Consider the following 15,398-nt stretch of genomic DNA (forward strand, 5'->3'; position numbering starts at 1 on the left):
TATGTATGTCTCATCAAATTTTTTATTTTGCCGTATTTTCATTTACTAGAACCCTCAAATCAACGAATTCTCATCTTGATTGAAATATTATCTGCACAAAGCATTATGTAATATAAAGTATTTTATCACGAAATTTAATAATAACAAATTAATTAGTTAATTAATTTTTGGTCGCGCAAAATGGCGCATTAAGACCAATTTTAGAGTTGTCCGTGTTAAAAATAAAAGATTCTTAAAATACAAACTACTAGCTATCATCTTAAATAGAATTTTTCTTATTAATACCCGCGTGAAAATGAAAGTATGGCTAAAAGATATTAAAGTCTAGAGAAGTATGTTTTCAGACTGACCAAGTATGGTTGAAAGATAATACAAGTTGACTGCAATTCTACATCAGCCAACTGCCAAACTTCTTAAAGCTGACAAACAATGGCTAATGAGCAAATCCCATTGTTCGAGTACAGCAAAGAATAATGTCAAAAGCTTAGAAAGTATGGGCTCAGGCAAATCGGTTTTATTTTCAAATTTTTCCTTTTTTCCAAAGTCTTAGAAAGTATGGGGAGAAGTTAGAATCAGCTTTTTGGAAATTTTTCGTTTTACTTTTAATTTTTTCGTATTTTTCAAAGTCTGGAAAAGTATGTGAAGAAGCTAGTTAAAATTTTTCCACAATTTTTCATTTTACTTTCAATTTTTCCGCGTGAAAATAAAAGTATGGCAAATCAGTTTTTTATGGTAAAAATAATCAAAATTTCAGTCATGTGTAAAAGCCTATGGTTTAATCATATTGAGTGTATGTTAAAATTTTTAAAGGTTGGACTATGGGATATAGCAAACAAAGTATTGACAAAAGGAAAAATGTATTTTTTATTAATTTTATTATATTATAAATTATAACTATAATATATAAATTTTTATTTTAAACAGAAATTTAAATAAGCAAAAATAAAGGCATCCCGAGTCGAAATTTAAGACCTACTTTAAGCCTGAATTTTCAGGGTTTGTTGACTATTAGTAGTAGTAAAGGAGGTTCTAATTTCAATGCAATTAGGCCCTACTTTGAGTCCCGAAGTCAGCAAAATAAAAATACAAAATCCAACCTGAAATTCGCCAATCTTTCATTTGGAGAACTAAAGGAGGGTCTAGTTCGAATTTCGTATACCTTACTTTCATACTCCTAGACCCTACATTCTGAAGTATAATTTTAAATTATTTTCTTAATGCATTGCTTGAAACACTGAAAATGCAAAAAGTACTCCTAATTGACAAATGCTGATGTGCTTTATAGCGTCTATATACGAACTGTATATAGACGCTATGAAACACATAAAATTCCACTTTTACTCATCCCAAGTGCTTCAATTGAATCTGAGCAAATCTTCAAGTTTTTCTTTTTCTAATTGTAGGGTCTAGGAGTATGAAAGTAGGGTCTACGAGGTTTATAAAGTAAGGTATAGGTTTCTTCGAATTAGGCCCTCCTTTAGTTCTCCAAATGGAAGATTGGCAAATTTCAGCTGATTTTTGGACTCAAAGTAAGGCCTAATTGCATTGAAGTTAGAACCTCCTTTACTACTCCTAAAAGTCAACAAACCCTGAAAATTCAGGCTTAAAGTAGGGCTTAAATTTCGACTCGGGATGCCAAAATGAAGGAGATATTTTTAAAATATGGCTTTGCTCTCTCAAAAATTTCAAAATTCGAACGCAAAACCTTAACGGAATTATTTAAATAAACGGAATTATTCAAAATAAGAAATTAAATTTAAACGCAAAATAAAAATCTCTTTCAATCTGTTCCTTCTGCATCACTTTCCGTTTCACCCTTGTCATCTTCGCTAAAATATTCCTCATTGTCCTCTATTTCATCATTCTCCTCTTCGTCTGTTACATCCTCGCAATTACTCTCTTCTAAATCATTTTCTTCTTCATCCATTTCATCTTTTTTCTCTTCACCGTTTTTGTCCTCGCAATTACTCTCTTCTAAATCATTTTCTTCTTCATCCATTTCATCTTTTTTCTCTTCCTCGTTCTTGTCCTCGCAATTACTCTCTTCTAAATCATTTTCTTCTTCATCCATTTCATCTTTTTTCTCTTCCCCGTTCTTGTCCTCGCAATTACTCTCTTCTAAATCATTTTCTTCTTCATCCATTTCATCTTTTTTCTCTTTCCCGTTCTTGTTGTTCTTGCGCTGCAAAAATTGAAAAGAATTTAATAAATAAATAAATAATAATAATAATAATTAGTACGCCAGAGTTGTAAAAGTTACTAAAATATAAAATACAGAAAGTTATTTATGTATAAAGCCCCTTAGTTAACCCTAAATTTTTTTCTCTGGAAAATATATACAGAAATCTTAATGTAAGATATTTCAAATAACTAACAAGTGACTATACCAAACATTTCAAACTGAAATACTTTCGTTTATAGGTTGGATTCATCCTTGCTAAAGCTTACCATAGTTAAAGCCTTGTCATTTTCCTCCTCCGAAGTACATCTAGGGTGACGCAAAGTCCCACACGTATTGTTTATTAACTTAGTTAAATGTTTTTCTTTAAAATCATCCGTGTTTTTGCTTTTCTTCCGTTGTACGTAATCTATGAAAGAATAGTATTTTCATTTTACAGAATTTTCGTGTAACTAATCGAATATAAATTAACTTATTGAATTTATATTAAACAAAATTTTTATGTAAGAAAAGTTGAATTTCAATGAATTTGTATTTATTACAAATTTTAATTAACAGAATATTAAATTAGAGAAATTTCCAAATTATAAAATTAATATTTCGTTAAATTTTTATTTTCACGAATAGATATTTGTATTGAATTATTTAGATGGTACATATATTTAAAATTTTATATTTCTAAAAAATCATGAAATACTTCATAAGGAAGTTTGCTTTATTGTTTTTATTTTTTACTTACAAAGAATAGCTTCTCTAATATCTGCAGGAACTGCCGGCCTTCCTCTCTTTCTTCTTCCCTTTGCACACATTTCTTTTAAATTTTCGTCGCCAACCAACTCTATTAGAAGAGCTCGTGCCAAATCATTTGGTTTGTTTCTCAAGCGTTGCATAATTATCAATTTAGATGTTGAGACATATACCGGCAATCCTTTTTTAAGTTGTGTCTTTGACTGGGTATCGTCAACTGGACGTTCCTTTTCCTGAGAAAGAGTTTAAAAAAATATTTTTAATTAAGTAGGCTATCTGATGATAGATATTGTATTAAAAAAATTAATAAGTTTCTAATTTCTATAAATCTTAGGCTAAATCGTAATTTCTGCTTATTAAAAGTAAAGTTAAAATTGTATAATAAAATTATATAATATAATAAAAGTACATTTATTTTTTTGATGATTGGTTGATTCGCCTTATTCCTCATCCATTCAGTTAATCTTTCAAAAAATGTGATTGTCTTTGAATCTATTTCTTTAAATTAAGAAGAAAATTAATTCTTGTAATAAATATAAACATAACTTCACAAATATTAGAGCTGTCCAAAAAGCACGAAGCTCGAAGCTCGAGTTCTAGAGAAAATTAAAATACTGTTTTAATACTTATTTAGTTTATTGATTCAATATACCGCATAAATTCGAAATTTTGTACTTATTAATATTTTTTTTGTAATTTAAAAGCTTGAATCTAATCGAGTACTCGAATTCACTCGAGTGCTCGAATTTAATCGAGTACTCGAATTGACCGCAGTACTTGAATTTTTCGATTACTCGAAATCGCTCGAGTCCTTGAAAATTTCGAGTAAACGATACATCCAGCCGGCTCGGACTCGGCTCGAAAAAAGTACGGCTCGGCTCGGCTTTTCGAGATTTTTGCACAGGTTTAACAAATATAATATTTAATATAATTTTACCTAAATCTTCAAATATTAATTCTAAGCTATGATTATCAGATGTTGGAATATGTTGATCGATTGTGATTTGTATTTCCTCTTGGTCTAAAAGAAAAATATAATTTTTGTATTACATAATTACTTTTATTTTGGAATGGAGACTATTTTTGGGCTTAAATGAAGAAAGAACATGTAAAACATATTTTAGAAACAAATTCGCAAAATTACCAAATTATTTTTTATTTTATTTATTTATTTAAAAAATATACCTGAAGCATTCAAAGCTCCAATCTCATGGTCATCATCAACCTTTGCCTTCTTAGCTGTAAAAAATAATAGTAATATATACATGTCAAAAAAATAATATAATTAACATTAGAAACGTTAAATTCTTTTTTTTTAATATTTCAAATTATTCAAAAAATTAATAGAAAAAATTAAGAAATTAATCTCAAGAATTTTTTAGTTTCACAGAATTCCTACCTTATTTGAAGAAAAAACGGTTAACTTTAAGAAAACTATAATCTATTTGTCAAATAATTTTTTATATCCTATTTATATTGTTGAATATGTTTAAAAATGTATTAAAAGCTAACAAATTGACTTTTACTTCCCTCGATTGTTTATTTATTTTACATTAATATCATAAATTATGATAAAAAAATAAAATAAAACAACAGGAAAATTTTAAGAATTGTAGAATTTGCATTTCTAAAGATTTGAGGATATAAATTTAACCAATTAAAATATTTTTTTTATACCTGAAGGTTGCTCTTGGTACTCCTCATTCCTTAACCTTTTCTGAATATTCTCTTTGGATGTAGGTTTTAAGTTATCAGTAATACCATCTGAGAAGGAGGTAGAAGGCATCGATTGAAAACTATTTAGTTTCTGAATTTTTTCCTCTTTTTCATTATTTTTGTCAATTTCATTGTTCTCTTCATTTTCTGATGCATCATTCTTAATAAATTTTTCTGATTTGCAGCTTTTTCTTTCTTTTTGTGCTGTTTTATTATTATTATTATTTTTTTTTTTAACATTTCTTGCTGTTTTTGTTGTTGTTTTTGTGTTGTTTTTTTATTATTTTTTTTCTCAATTTCTTTTAACATTTCTTGCTGTTCTTGTTGTTGTTGTTTTTGTGATGTTTTATTATTTTTTTTCTCAATTTCTTTTAACATTTCTTGCTGTTCTTGTTGTTCTTTTTGTGTTTTTTTATTATTTTTTTTCTCAATTTCTTTTAACATTTCTTGCTGTTCTTGTTCTTCTTTGTGTGTTTTTTTATTATTTTTTTTCTCAATTTCTTTTAACATTTCTTGCTGTTCTTGTTGTTGTTGTTTTTGTGATGTTTTATTTTTTTTTTTCTCAATTTCTTTTAACATTTCTTGCTGTTCTTGTTGTTCTTTTTGTGTTTTTTTATTATTTTTTTTCTCGATTTCTTTTAACATTTCTTGCTGTTCTTGTTGTTCTTTTTGTGTTTTTTTATTATTTATTTTCTCCATTTTTTTTAACATTTCTTGCTGTTCTTGTTGTTCTTTTTGTGTTTTTTATTATTTTTTTTCTCAATTTCTTTTAACATTTCTTGCTGTTCTTGTTCTTCTTTGTGTGTTTTTTTATTATTTTTTTTCTCAATTTCTTTTAACATTTCTTGCTGTTCTTGTTGTTGTTGTTTTTGTGATGTTTTATTATTTTTTTTCTCAATTTCTTTTAACATTTCTTGCTGTTCTTGTTGTTCTTTTTGTGTTTTTTTATTATTTTTTTTCTCGATTTCTTTTAACATTTCTTGCTGTTCTTGTTGTTCTTTTTGTGTTTTTTTATTATTTATTTTCTCCATTTTTTTTAACATTTCTTGCTGTTCTTGTTGTTCTTTTTGTGTTTTTTTATTATTTTTTTTCTCAATTTCTTTTAACATTTCTTGCTGTTCTTGTTGTTCTTTTTGTGTTTTTTTATTATTTTTTTTCTCGATTTCTTTTAACATTTCTTGCTGTTCTTGTTGTTCTTTTTGTGTTTTTTTATTATTTATTTTCTCGATTTCTTTATTTCTATTTTCTGCATTACCAGTTCTTATCAATTTTTCCAATTCGCTGTTTTTATTCTCTTTTGAAATTTTATGCTGTTCTTGTTGTTCTTTTTGTGTTTTTTTACTATTTTTTTTCTCGATTTGTTTATTCCTATTTTCTGTATCACCAGTTTTTACCAATTTTTCCAATTTGTTGTTTTTTTTCTCTTTTGGTATTTCTTGACTTACGGGTTTCACGATTTTTATTTTTGAAGAATCTCCTTCTTCTGATATTACTTTTGGTTGATTCTTCGCGCCTATTTGCTTCTCATTTTTCGATTCACCTATATTATATTTTTAAATTTTATTAATTTATTATTCTTATTTTATTACTTTATTTATTATTATATTTTTAAATTTTATTAATTTATTTATTATTATATTATAAATTTTACTAATTTATTATTCTTATTTTATTACTTCATTTATTATTATATTTTTAAATCTTATTAATTTATTAAAAAAAAAATTTTATTACTTTATTTATTATTATATTTATAAATTTTATTAATTTAAAAACAATTAATTACTACCTAAATTGCACTGAAGATCCCTATTAGTTAGCAAATGCTTTTCGAATAATTTATTCGTTTTTGCTCTCATCGTCTGTTTTAATTTTAGCGCTGCTGCATTTTCTTCTTTTGACGTATTGTCCATATTCTTCTCTTGACATACGGGTTTCACGATTTTTATTTTTGAAGAAACTCCTTCTTCTGATATTATTTTTGGTTGATTCTTCGCGCCTATTTGCTGCTCATTTTTCGATTCACCTATATTATATTTTTAAATTTGATTAATTTATTCTTCTTATTTTATTACTTTATTTATTATTATATTTTTAAAATTTATTAATTTATTCTTATTATTTTATTACTTTATGTATATTTTAAAATTGTATTAATTTATTATTCTTATTTTATTACTTTATTTATATTTATATTTTTGAAATGTGTTAATTTATTATTATTTTATTACTTTATTTATTATTATATTTTTAAATTTTATTAGTTCAATATTATTTATTTACAAATTAATTATTTGTATTAATTTATTATTTATATATTTAAAATTAAAAATTTTAATTATTTTAATGAAATTGTAGTACCTTTCACGTCATTCGTTTTTGGATTTTGACTGATGTTTTTTGATAAATCTTTAATTTTTGAATTTATTGTTGCATCATTTTTACTCCTCAGCATTTGGAGTTTCTTATCAACTGATTTACTGGTCTTTCGTTTTGATAGTAATGATGTACTCAACTCCTTTTTTTGATCCATCAAAATTTCCCCCTCATTGCTCACTGTTAGTGTTTTCAAAAACGCTTCATTCTCTGAAAATTTGAGGTTAAAATTGTAAAATTTTATATAATTTATATAACTTTAATTGTAGATAAATACATAAAAATTTTAACTGCTTAAAAAAATGTTTCTTTGTCTTCATTATTATAATTATTACTGTCTACAAAAATTTTTATTCAATGTTTATACTAACCACTCCGAGATATTATTACTCCTTTATAAGGTTCTTTTCCGTAAAAAACCGTGATTGAATCGCCAATTTCCTTCGATTTCTGTTCTTCGGTTTCCTTTAAAACCGTCACAGAATTATGTTCATCCCACTTCACAAGAAGAAACATTTTATATTATAACGAAGAACTTAAGCAAATTGGCAAAATTTCAATGACATTAATAACAACGCGAATTTAGCCGTAGGATAAAAAAAGAATGTCATTTGAAATTAGCTCATCAAATAACACGATATTTGCAATAGAAGAAAAAAAATGAATGTTTTATTTCAAATTTTCTCAATTTGAAAAGCGGTTATGATATTTTTCAATTGCAAAAATCAATTTTTTACCGTTTTTTGTAGAATTAATTATTTTTATTAATAATGCGGCGACGATACAGAAACCTCGAAGAATACTCTGTAAGTCATCAAAACAAAATAATAGCATCTTTAGAAAGAGAAAGTTCAAGTGACTCTGTTGATTCTTTAAATTCTGTGAGTTTGAAAAAATATTTATATAAATAATTTTTAAAATTGCTACAAGAAGTGTAATTATATGTTAATATTTTTTCTTTACATTAATTAATTTTAATCTAAAATAATAAATGAATAATAATAATTAAATTACTAGAAAAAATAAAATAATAATTAGAAAAAAATATATACATTGAAAAAAGTTTATTTGATTGAAATAATTTTATTTTTTTAATTGATTCATAGCAATATTTATTAGATCCAATTATTTTATTTATTAATTTAAGTAATTCGCATTTTATACAAATAACTATTTATTTGATACTATAAATTAAAATAATTATGTGTATTAAATATTTTCTTAGTTTAAATAAATATTTAATGGATAATAGAAAATTAAACCATTTAATTGAATCAAAACATTTTTTTAGTGTATAAAATATAATTTATTCTTAATTAAAGTAGTTGAATTATTGTTTTTTAATAATTACATTGTAGAAAAATCAAAAATATAATTAAATAAGTTTTTGAAGTTGGTCGGTCAAATTACTACTGTCAAAATTACAAAAAAGTTATATAGATATAAATATAAATATTTTTTAAAAATTTTATTATGAATAAATAATTAAGAAAAGTAATGAATAAGCAAATAAAAATTGAAAAAGTAAAATAATTAAATAAGTTTAAATGTATTATTAGTTGGAAAATGTAAACGTGGATACAAGTGAAGATGATAATGAGATTGGCCCTGGAAATGCTGCAGCAAGTAGTAATTCTATGATTGATAATGGTGATGATGAAGATGATAATAATCACGATGATGCAGTTAATGGTGGCGACAATGGTGATGGCAACAACAATAATAATGATAACGATAATGAAGATGACGATGAAATCGATGATGACGAAATCGATGATGATGATGATGACGAAATCGATGATGATGACGATGACGACGAAATCGATAATGATGACGATGATGATGATGATCATGGCGAGGTTAATGGTGATGTTGACATCAATAATGATGATGACAGCAGTAGTGGTGTTTCCAATGGTTCATTGATAAACTTTAATAATGGTGATTCTTCTGACAGTTCATTTGTTTCTTCACTTAATGAAACTTCTTCTGATTCATCTGGATCAGAATCTGACATTTCCAACGTGTCAATTGATGAAGGTAATGATAACGCATTTTTAATGAACATTTAACAAACTATTTAGTTAATTGCTTAATAGTTAATCAGGGTTGCCACGCAACCTGGAAACCTGGAAATATCAGGGAATTTTATAAACCTTGAAAAAACTTGGAAAAGTCAGGGAATCTTTATCGAATTCCTGGAAAATTTGTTATTTTCTAAAGTTTATTCTTGAAATCTAATTTTACATAAATATTTCAAAATTAATTAAATTTAAAAAGAGTTGCGTTTACAATTTTCGTAAGTATAAATGAATTTCAAAGGTTTGAATTTTAAATTTTGTAAAATTTCAATTGTGAATGAATTTAATTAGAAATCGTCTTAATGAACGTCGGTTTTTGAAAAAATTTCAATTATTACAATTCTTCTGAAATTTATTTAAATTTTTTAATATATATTTTCAATTGATTATTAAAAATAATGGATTTATAGAAAATTTTTAATTAAAAACACTAAAACAAATTGGATTTTGAAGCAATTATAAATAATTGCAGAAATTCAATTATTTTCAAAAGTAGTAAAATTCTTCTTAGAAATTCAATTATTTTCAACAATTTTAATAAAATTCGTGATAAAATGTCGATTATTTTCAAAAATTTCCCTCAATTCAATTATTTTTAATAAATTTACTAATTTAATAAAATTTTCTAAATGAATTCAATCATTTAAAAAATCTTAATGAAATTCCACGCAAACATTTAATTATTTTTATAGATAATACAATTTTTTACAGGGATTCAATTATTTTTATAAATAATAAAACTCAATGTTGAATTTAAATTATTTTTAATACAATTTTAATAGAATTCCTCGAAATTATTTTCTATACAGTTTTAATTAAATTTCTTCAAAAAATTTAATTATTTAAAACAATTTTAATGAAATTCTTCGAAACAACACAATTTAAAAAAAAAATAATTTAAATAAAATTCTTCGTAGAAATTTTAATAATTTCAAATATTTGTCAAAATTAAGTTATTTCCAATGTCTACCATTTCAATAAAATTTCATAAAAGAATTCAATTATTTAAGAAGAATATTTTAATAAAATTCGTCTCAAGAATTCAATTATTTTCAAAAGTAATATAATTCTTCGCAAAAATTTAATTGTGTTTAACAATTTACAAAAATTCTCGTCAAAATTTCAATAATCTTTACAAATTTTTTTCCGAAATTCAATTATTTTCAAAAATTTTAATAAAATTCTTGGCAGAATTTCAATTATTTTAAATATTTTTATCAAATTTCTCGAAAAATGGACACAAATTTTATTAAAATTTGTCAAAAGAATTCAATTATTTAAAAATTTGTTGTTAAAATACTTTATGAAAATTCAATTTCAAAAAACATTCAATTATTTAATAAAATATTTATTTTTGTATTTAAATAATTGAATTCTCGTGGATTTTTCTAGTAAATATTGATTTAAAAAAGAATTTCAGTTAAAATTTTAGATTATTATTGAATATATTGAAAGCAATATAGAGTAAATTTATAAAAATAATTGGATTTTGAAAAGGTTTCAAATGAAAATCTTCGAAAAATTGAACTTTTCAAACTTTTAATTATCAAATCTGTAGAATTCTTTTTTTTAAAAAGTTTAATTGAATTTTTCTTTAATTTTTCGAGTTTTTATTTTATAATATATATATATATATATATATATATATATATAATTGAAAAATTTCAGAATTTTCAAAATTACGTAAAAATTAATATTGAAAGTAATTGAATTCTTGTGGAGAATTTTATCAATTTTGAAAATAATTGAATTCTTGTGGAGAATTTTATCAATTTTGAAAATAATTGAATTCTTGCGGAGAATTTTATCAATTTTGAAAATAATGGAATTCTGGCGAAGAATTTTGTCAATTTTAAAAAATAATTGAATTATTTTGAAGAAGTTTAATCAAAATTTTGGAGAATAATTGAATTCCTACGAATAATTTTATTATCTATAAAAATAATTAAATTCTTGACAAGATTTTTAAGGAAATTTAGAATTAATTTTTCTCAAACAGTTTATATTAGAATATTTTTTTAATTATTGGAAGTTTTTAATTTCTATTTTATTTAATTGAAATTATTCTGAAGATTATTCTGAAGATTATTCTGAAGAATGCCAGAATAATCGAAATTAGGTAAAATTAAATTGTAAACAAAAGGATTTGAAAATTCGCAAAGAACTTTCTCAAAAGTTAATTTAAGAAAATTGATTTAAAGAAGAATTTTAGTTAAAAATTCTAAAAATGAATAATTGAATTGAAATGAAAATAATTTTAAAGAAATTACAGTTTAACAATATTTTCTATAATATAAAATAATGATAGTATCAAGTTTTAATTATTATAGAACATGAAGAATGATATCTTCATGTTTTATAATAAATATTCTTTTATGTTATTGAATTAAAAATTTTTGAAAATTTTAATTTCTATAGAAAAATAATAATTATTGAATATTCATTTAAAACGAAATGTCTGGAAATCAGGGACTTATTCAATTTGATAAAATATAAATTTAGTTTTAAAAACCTGGAAAAATTTCGTTTTTTAATCTGAAAAACTTGCAAAAGTCAGGGAATTTGAAATGAGGAAAAGTGTGGCAACCCTGTTAATATTAATCCTAGGTAAAAATGATTCGGACAAAATTCTTTAGAATTCAGTTAAATTTTGTTAAATTCAGGTTCAAATATCTGTACTAATTCCGCACGTTTTTGAAAGATAAAATAAATTTTTTAGAAATTCCACTGGAAATTTGATAAAAATTTTACACCTAATGTTTGATGTATCATTTTTTCAGAAAATTTTCGACAATTTTTCCGAACGAATTTTGTACTAAAATCTATTATTACCAACTAAAATTTCGTAAAAAATCGATAAAAATTCTGAATACAAAGTTTACTTATTTGTAATTATTCTTATTAAAGGCGTTTATAATATTGTGATTTTAATTAAATAGTATAATATATATTTTTAAATTTTAGATTTTTCCGATGCTTTATCCGACGAATTTTCAAGTGGAACTAATACCGATGACTCCGGAGACGAGCAAAATGAACCTATAAATGAAGATCCACCACTTTTTCAAGGATGTCCACTTACTTTGTCAGAGAGCCTTTTAAGTATTCTTTCTCTGACGCTTCGACATACAATTACTGGTGTACTTTTAGCATCCATTTTACAATTGATTCATTTACACTGTCCAGAGCCAAATCACTGCGTTCAATCTTTATACACATTCAAAAATTATTTCGAGGAATTAAAAAGTCCAATCAACAGGCATTTTTATTGCACTGACTGTCTTAATAATTTAGATGATAAAAATTCACAGTGTGCCATATGTGGGTCAGTTGGGAAATCTAATTATTTTATGACTATATCTGTGATATCTCAACTACGCGCCATGTATGCAAGAAATGGTTTCAAAGAAAAATTAAATTATCGGCATAATAGAGTAAAATTATTCCCAGACAACATTGAAGACATATACGACGGATCTATTTATCATGAATTAAATGAACCAGGGGAATTATTATCTGACGCAAACAATATATCATTTACCTGGTATACTGATGGAGTACAAGTTTTCAACAAATCGAAATTTTCTTTCTGGCCGTTTTATTTGGTCATCAATGAACTTCCATATTCCGAACGATTCAAAAAGGAAAACCTAATATTAGCTGCAATGTGGTTTGGAGAAGAAAAGCCCTCAGCTAATATGTTTCTGCTGCCACTCTATGATGAGTTAATGGAAATCAAAACCGGAGTAGATTTTAAATTATTTGGTCAGGAAGAACTTGTTAATGTTAAAGGAATAATCATCTGCGGTACTTGTGATCTACCAGCGAAAGCAAAATTTCTAAATATGATGCAGTATAATGGCAAATGTGGATGTCCCAAATGCAAGCAGGAAGGAAAGAGAGTTAATAATACACAAGTTTACCCTTACAAAAGAAATATGGCTATGCGTACAGAAGAAGAAACTTTGGAACAAGCAGAAACAGTTACAAATAAACCTATTTGTGGTGTTAAAGGACCAACAATTTTATCATTGCTGGTATACAAATGGATTCAAACAACTGCGATCGATGCTATGCACTGCGTTTTTGAAGGAATAATGAAGGCTCTTCTGAAGTTATGGTTTTTTCCAGAATTTGCCAACATGCCTTTTTCACTTTATCATTTAGTTGATGTCATTGATGAACGCTTAAAAAATATTCATCCACCAGGATTTGTCCAAAGAAGACCACGTTCAATTAAGAAGCACGTCAAATATTGGAAAGCGTCGGAATTGAAAAATTTCTTTTTTTACTTCTCTCTTATTATTTTGAAAGATGTAATGAAAGAAGAATACTTTCAAAACTTTCAATTATTAGTTGGAGCTATACATATTCTTTGCCAACAAAGCGTATCAATACAGATGATAGGCGAAGCAAAAAGATTAATTCAAGAATTTGTGTCAACGTTTCAGACGCTTTATGGTCTTCGAAATATGTCGTGTAACGTGCATTTACTTCTCCATCTACCAGAAGTGGTTGAGAAATTGGGTCCACTTTGGCAATATTCCTGCTTCACATTTGAAGATATAAATGGGAAACTGAAAAAATTAGTTCATAGCAGCAAGAATGCAGAACTACAAATTTATAATGGGTTTTCTTTATACTTAAATACGTTTACATTAAACAAAGATTTTCTCAATGAAGGCACAAAAGTCTACGAGTTTTGCAAAAAACAACTTAGTCCAACTAAACAAATGAAATTGTGTGATATTGGAAATGGATATTTCATTGTTGGGGGGTTATCAAAATTACAAGTGCCGAATAATATAATGCATGGATTTGAAAATGATAGAATCGTTGGCAGAAGATTCTTTGTATTTCAAAAATTGCTGCACAACAACTTTGTTTATAGGTCCGAAATATATCGTCGAGCAAAAGTTACTAACTCAACATGCGTAAAGTTTATAATTGATAATGAAATATCATTTGGTATAATTAATATGTTTGTGAGAGTCACGAATTGTAATTGCAGAAAACTGTGTCGATGTCGAGCAGAACACTACGCCGTAGTAAGAAAATGTATTCACAAAGTAACGTTTCCCAACTTAAGCATACCTAGACAAAGATTGAATTTTATTCACAGTTTACAAATACTGAACGAATTCCAAAATATACATATCACATCATTGAAATCCCTCTGTTTCTTCGTAGAAGTGAAAGATACAAATTTAAAATATGCCGCAGAGCCAGTAAATACAGTTGAGGAAGAATAAAATAAGAAAATGCTTGCTAGTCGAAAGAGCATAGTCTAAATATAATAAGCTCAGTGAAAATAATGTTGCACTTCTAGATTACTTGCTAGAATATCTCTGTTTGTAACTTCTCTCAAATATTAGAATTTTAAGATTTCAAGAAAAAAGCTCAACATTTTTTTTAAATCTTAATTTTGCCTTTCGGCATACCTTAGCAGCCTTCACGAAAAATGAAAGATTTGCTAGACTTACAATTTAAACCACAAAAATTAGTTGACACCGGTCTACCCTTTACCTATTCTTTGTAAACTTACCCAGGCACTATAAAATCGATATAATTTTGCAAAATGCTCGAATTTTAGTGCAAAACCTAATTTTGCCTTTCGCCATACCTTGGCAGCCTCACGAAAAATTAAAGATTCGTGAGACTTACATTAAAAAACCACAAAATTTGTTGAGACCGGTGTATCATTTGCCTATTCTGTGTAAACTTACGTGGCATATTAAAAACCTATAAAATTTTGCAAAATGCTTATATTTTAGTGCAAAACCCAATTTTGTCTTTCCCTATACTTTGGCAGCCTTCACGAAAAATTAAAGTATGGCAGTTAGCTGATGTAGAATTGCAGTCAACTAGTATTATCTTCAGCCATACTTGGTCAGACTGAAAACATACTTCTGTAGACTTTAATATCTTTTAGCCATACTTTGATTTATTAATACTTCATTACTTGATATTGACTCTTTATTTTGCTTTCAGTGTATGTCCGACTATACATTGATTTTTCTATTAAAAACTAAAAAAATGTTTCTGTTATAAATGTTTAATTAACTAATTGTCTGACTAATGCGACTAATTCATATTAAATAAAAAAATTTCATAATAGTATTTACTTTGAATTCACTACTTGTCTGACCATACTTTGATTTTTTCCCCTTAATCATTACAAATTTTTACCGTTAGTGATTATTTAAATAAGATAAAAATTTATTTCTTTTATTAACAGCTAAGAATGTAAATTATTTCCAATAATCAAAACATATTCTTCAAGTTACTTATAAACATGC

The 15,398-nt window shown here is 25.5% G+C and overlaps 3 protein-coding genes across 3 annotated transcripts; 1 reads left to right on the plus strand and 2 right to left on the minus strand.

The window, feature by feature from the left end:
- Positions 1–946: 946 nt before the first annotated feature.
- LOC122506348 (coiled-coil domain-containing protein 136-like) lies at positions 947–4,847 on the minus strand. Its single transcript, XM_043618463.1, has 7 exons — positions 4,604–4,847; positions 4,112–4,165; positions 3,864–3,947; positions 3,336–3,424; positions 2,919–3,159; positions 2,449–2,588; positions 947–2,182 (listed from the first exon to the last, which is right to left on the minus strand). The coding sequence occupies exons 1-7, from the start codon at positions 4,710–4,712 to the stop codon at positions 1,781–1,783; spliced, it is 1,119 nt and encodes a 372-aa protein (XP_043474398.1). The 5' UTR covers positions 4,713–4,847; the 3' UTR covers positions 947–1,780.
- A 499-nt stretch (positions 4,848–5,346) lies between these two features.
- On the minus strand, positions 5,347–7,534 carry LOC122506346 (SUN domain-containing protein 2-like). The gene is made up of 5 exons (XM_043618461.1): positions 7,390–7,534; positions 7,004–7,228; positions 6,432–6,668; positions 5,898–6,182; positions 5,347–5,438 (listed from the first exon to the last, which is right to left on the minus strand). The coding sequence occupies exons 1-5, from the start codon at positions 7,532–7,534 to the stop codon at positions 5,347–5,349; spliced, it is 984 nt and encodes a 327-aa protein (XP_043474396.1).
- Positions 7,535–7,788: 254 nt separating this feature from the next.
- LOC122506347 lies at positions 7,789–14,415 on the plus strand. The gene is made up of 3 exons (XM_043618462.1): positions 7,789–7,824; positions 8,578–9,058; positions 12,064–14,415. Exons 1-3 carry the CDS (start codon positions 7,789–7,791, stop codon positions 14,349–14,351), a joined length of 2,805 nt encoding a protein of 934 aa, XP_043474397.1. The 3' UTR covers positions 14,352–14,415.
- The last annotated feature ends 983 nt before the right edge of the window (positions 14,416–15,398 follow it).

The sequence above is a fragment of the Leptopilina heterotoma genome, unplaced genomic scaffold, assembly GCF_015476425.1.
Source record: "Leptopilina heterotoma isolate Lh14 unplaced genomic scaffold, ASM1547642v1 Lhet_41, whole genome shotgun sequence".
NCBI classification, from domain to species: Eukaryota; Metazoa; Arthropoda; class Insecta; order Hymenoptera; family Figitidae; genus Leptopilina; species Leptopilina heterotoma.

What these genes read in the sequence shown, in the direction of transcription:
- LOC122506348 (XM_043618463.1), bottom strand. Translation starts at nt 4,712, where the DNA reads ATGCCTTCTACCTCCTTCTCAGATGGTATTACTGATAACTTAAAACCT. An exon ending in CAATCATCAAAAAAATAAAT is followed by an intron (nt 3,160 to 3,335) that starts GTACTTTTATTA and finishes ACTCTTTCTCAG; the next exon opens with GAAAAGGAACGTCCAGTTGA. An exon ending in ATGACAAGGCTTTAACTATG is followed by an intron (nt 2,183 to 2,448) that starts GTAAGCTTTAGC and finishes CAATTTTTGCAG; the next exon opens with CGCAAGAACAACAAGAACGG.
- LOC122506347 (XM_043618462.1), top strand. Translation starts at nt 7,789, where the DNA reads ATGCGGCGACGATACAGAAACCTCGAAGAATACTCT. An exon ending in GAAACCTCGAAGAATACTCT is followed by an intron (nt 7,825 to 8,577) that starts GTAAGTCATCAA and finishes ATGTATTATTAG; the next exon opens with TTGGAAAATGTAAACGTGGA. An exon ending in CAACGTGTCAATTGATGAAG is followed by an intron (nt 9,059 to 12,063) that starts GTAATGATAACG and finishes TTTAAATTTTAG; the next exon opens with ATTTTTCCGATGCTTTATCC.
- LOC122506346 (XM_043618461.1), bottom strand. Translation starts at nt 7,534, where the DNA reads ATGTTTCTTCTTGTGAAGTGGGATGAACATAATTCTGTGACGGTTTTA. An exon ending in AGTAATAATATCTCGGAGTG is followed by an intron (nt 7,229 to 7,389) that starts GTTAGTATAAAC and finishes TCAAATTTTCAG; the next exon opens with AGAATGAAGCGTTTTTGAAA. An exon ending in GGATCTTCAGTGCAATTTAG is followed by an intron (nt 6,183 to 6,431) that starts GTAGTAATTAAT and finishes AATATAATATAG; the next exon opens with GTGAATCGAAAAATGAGAAG.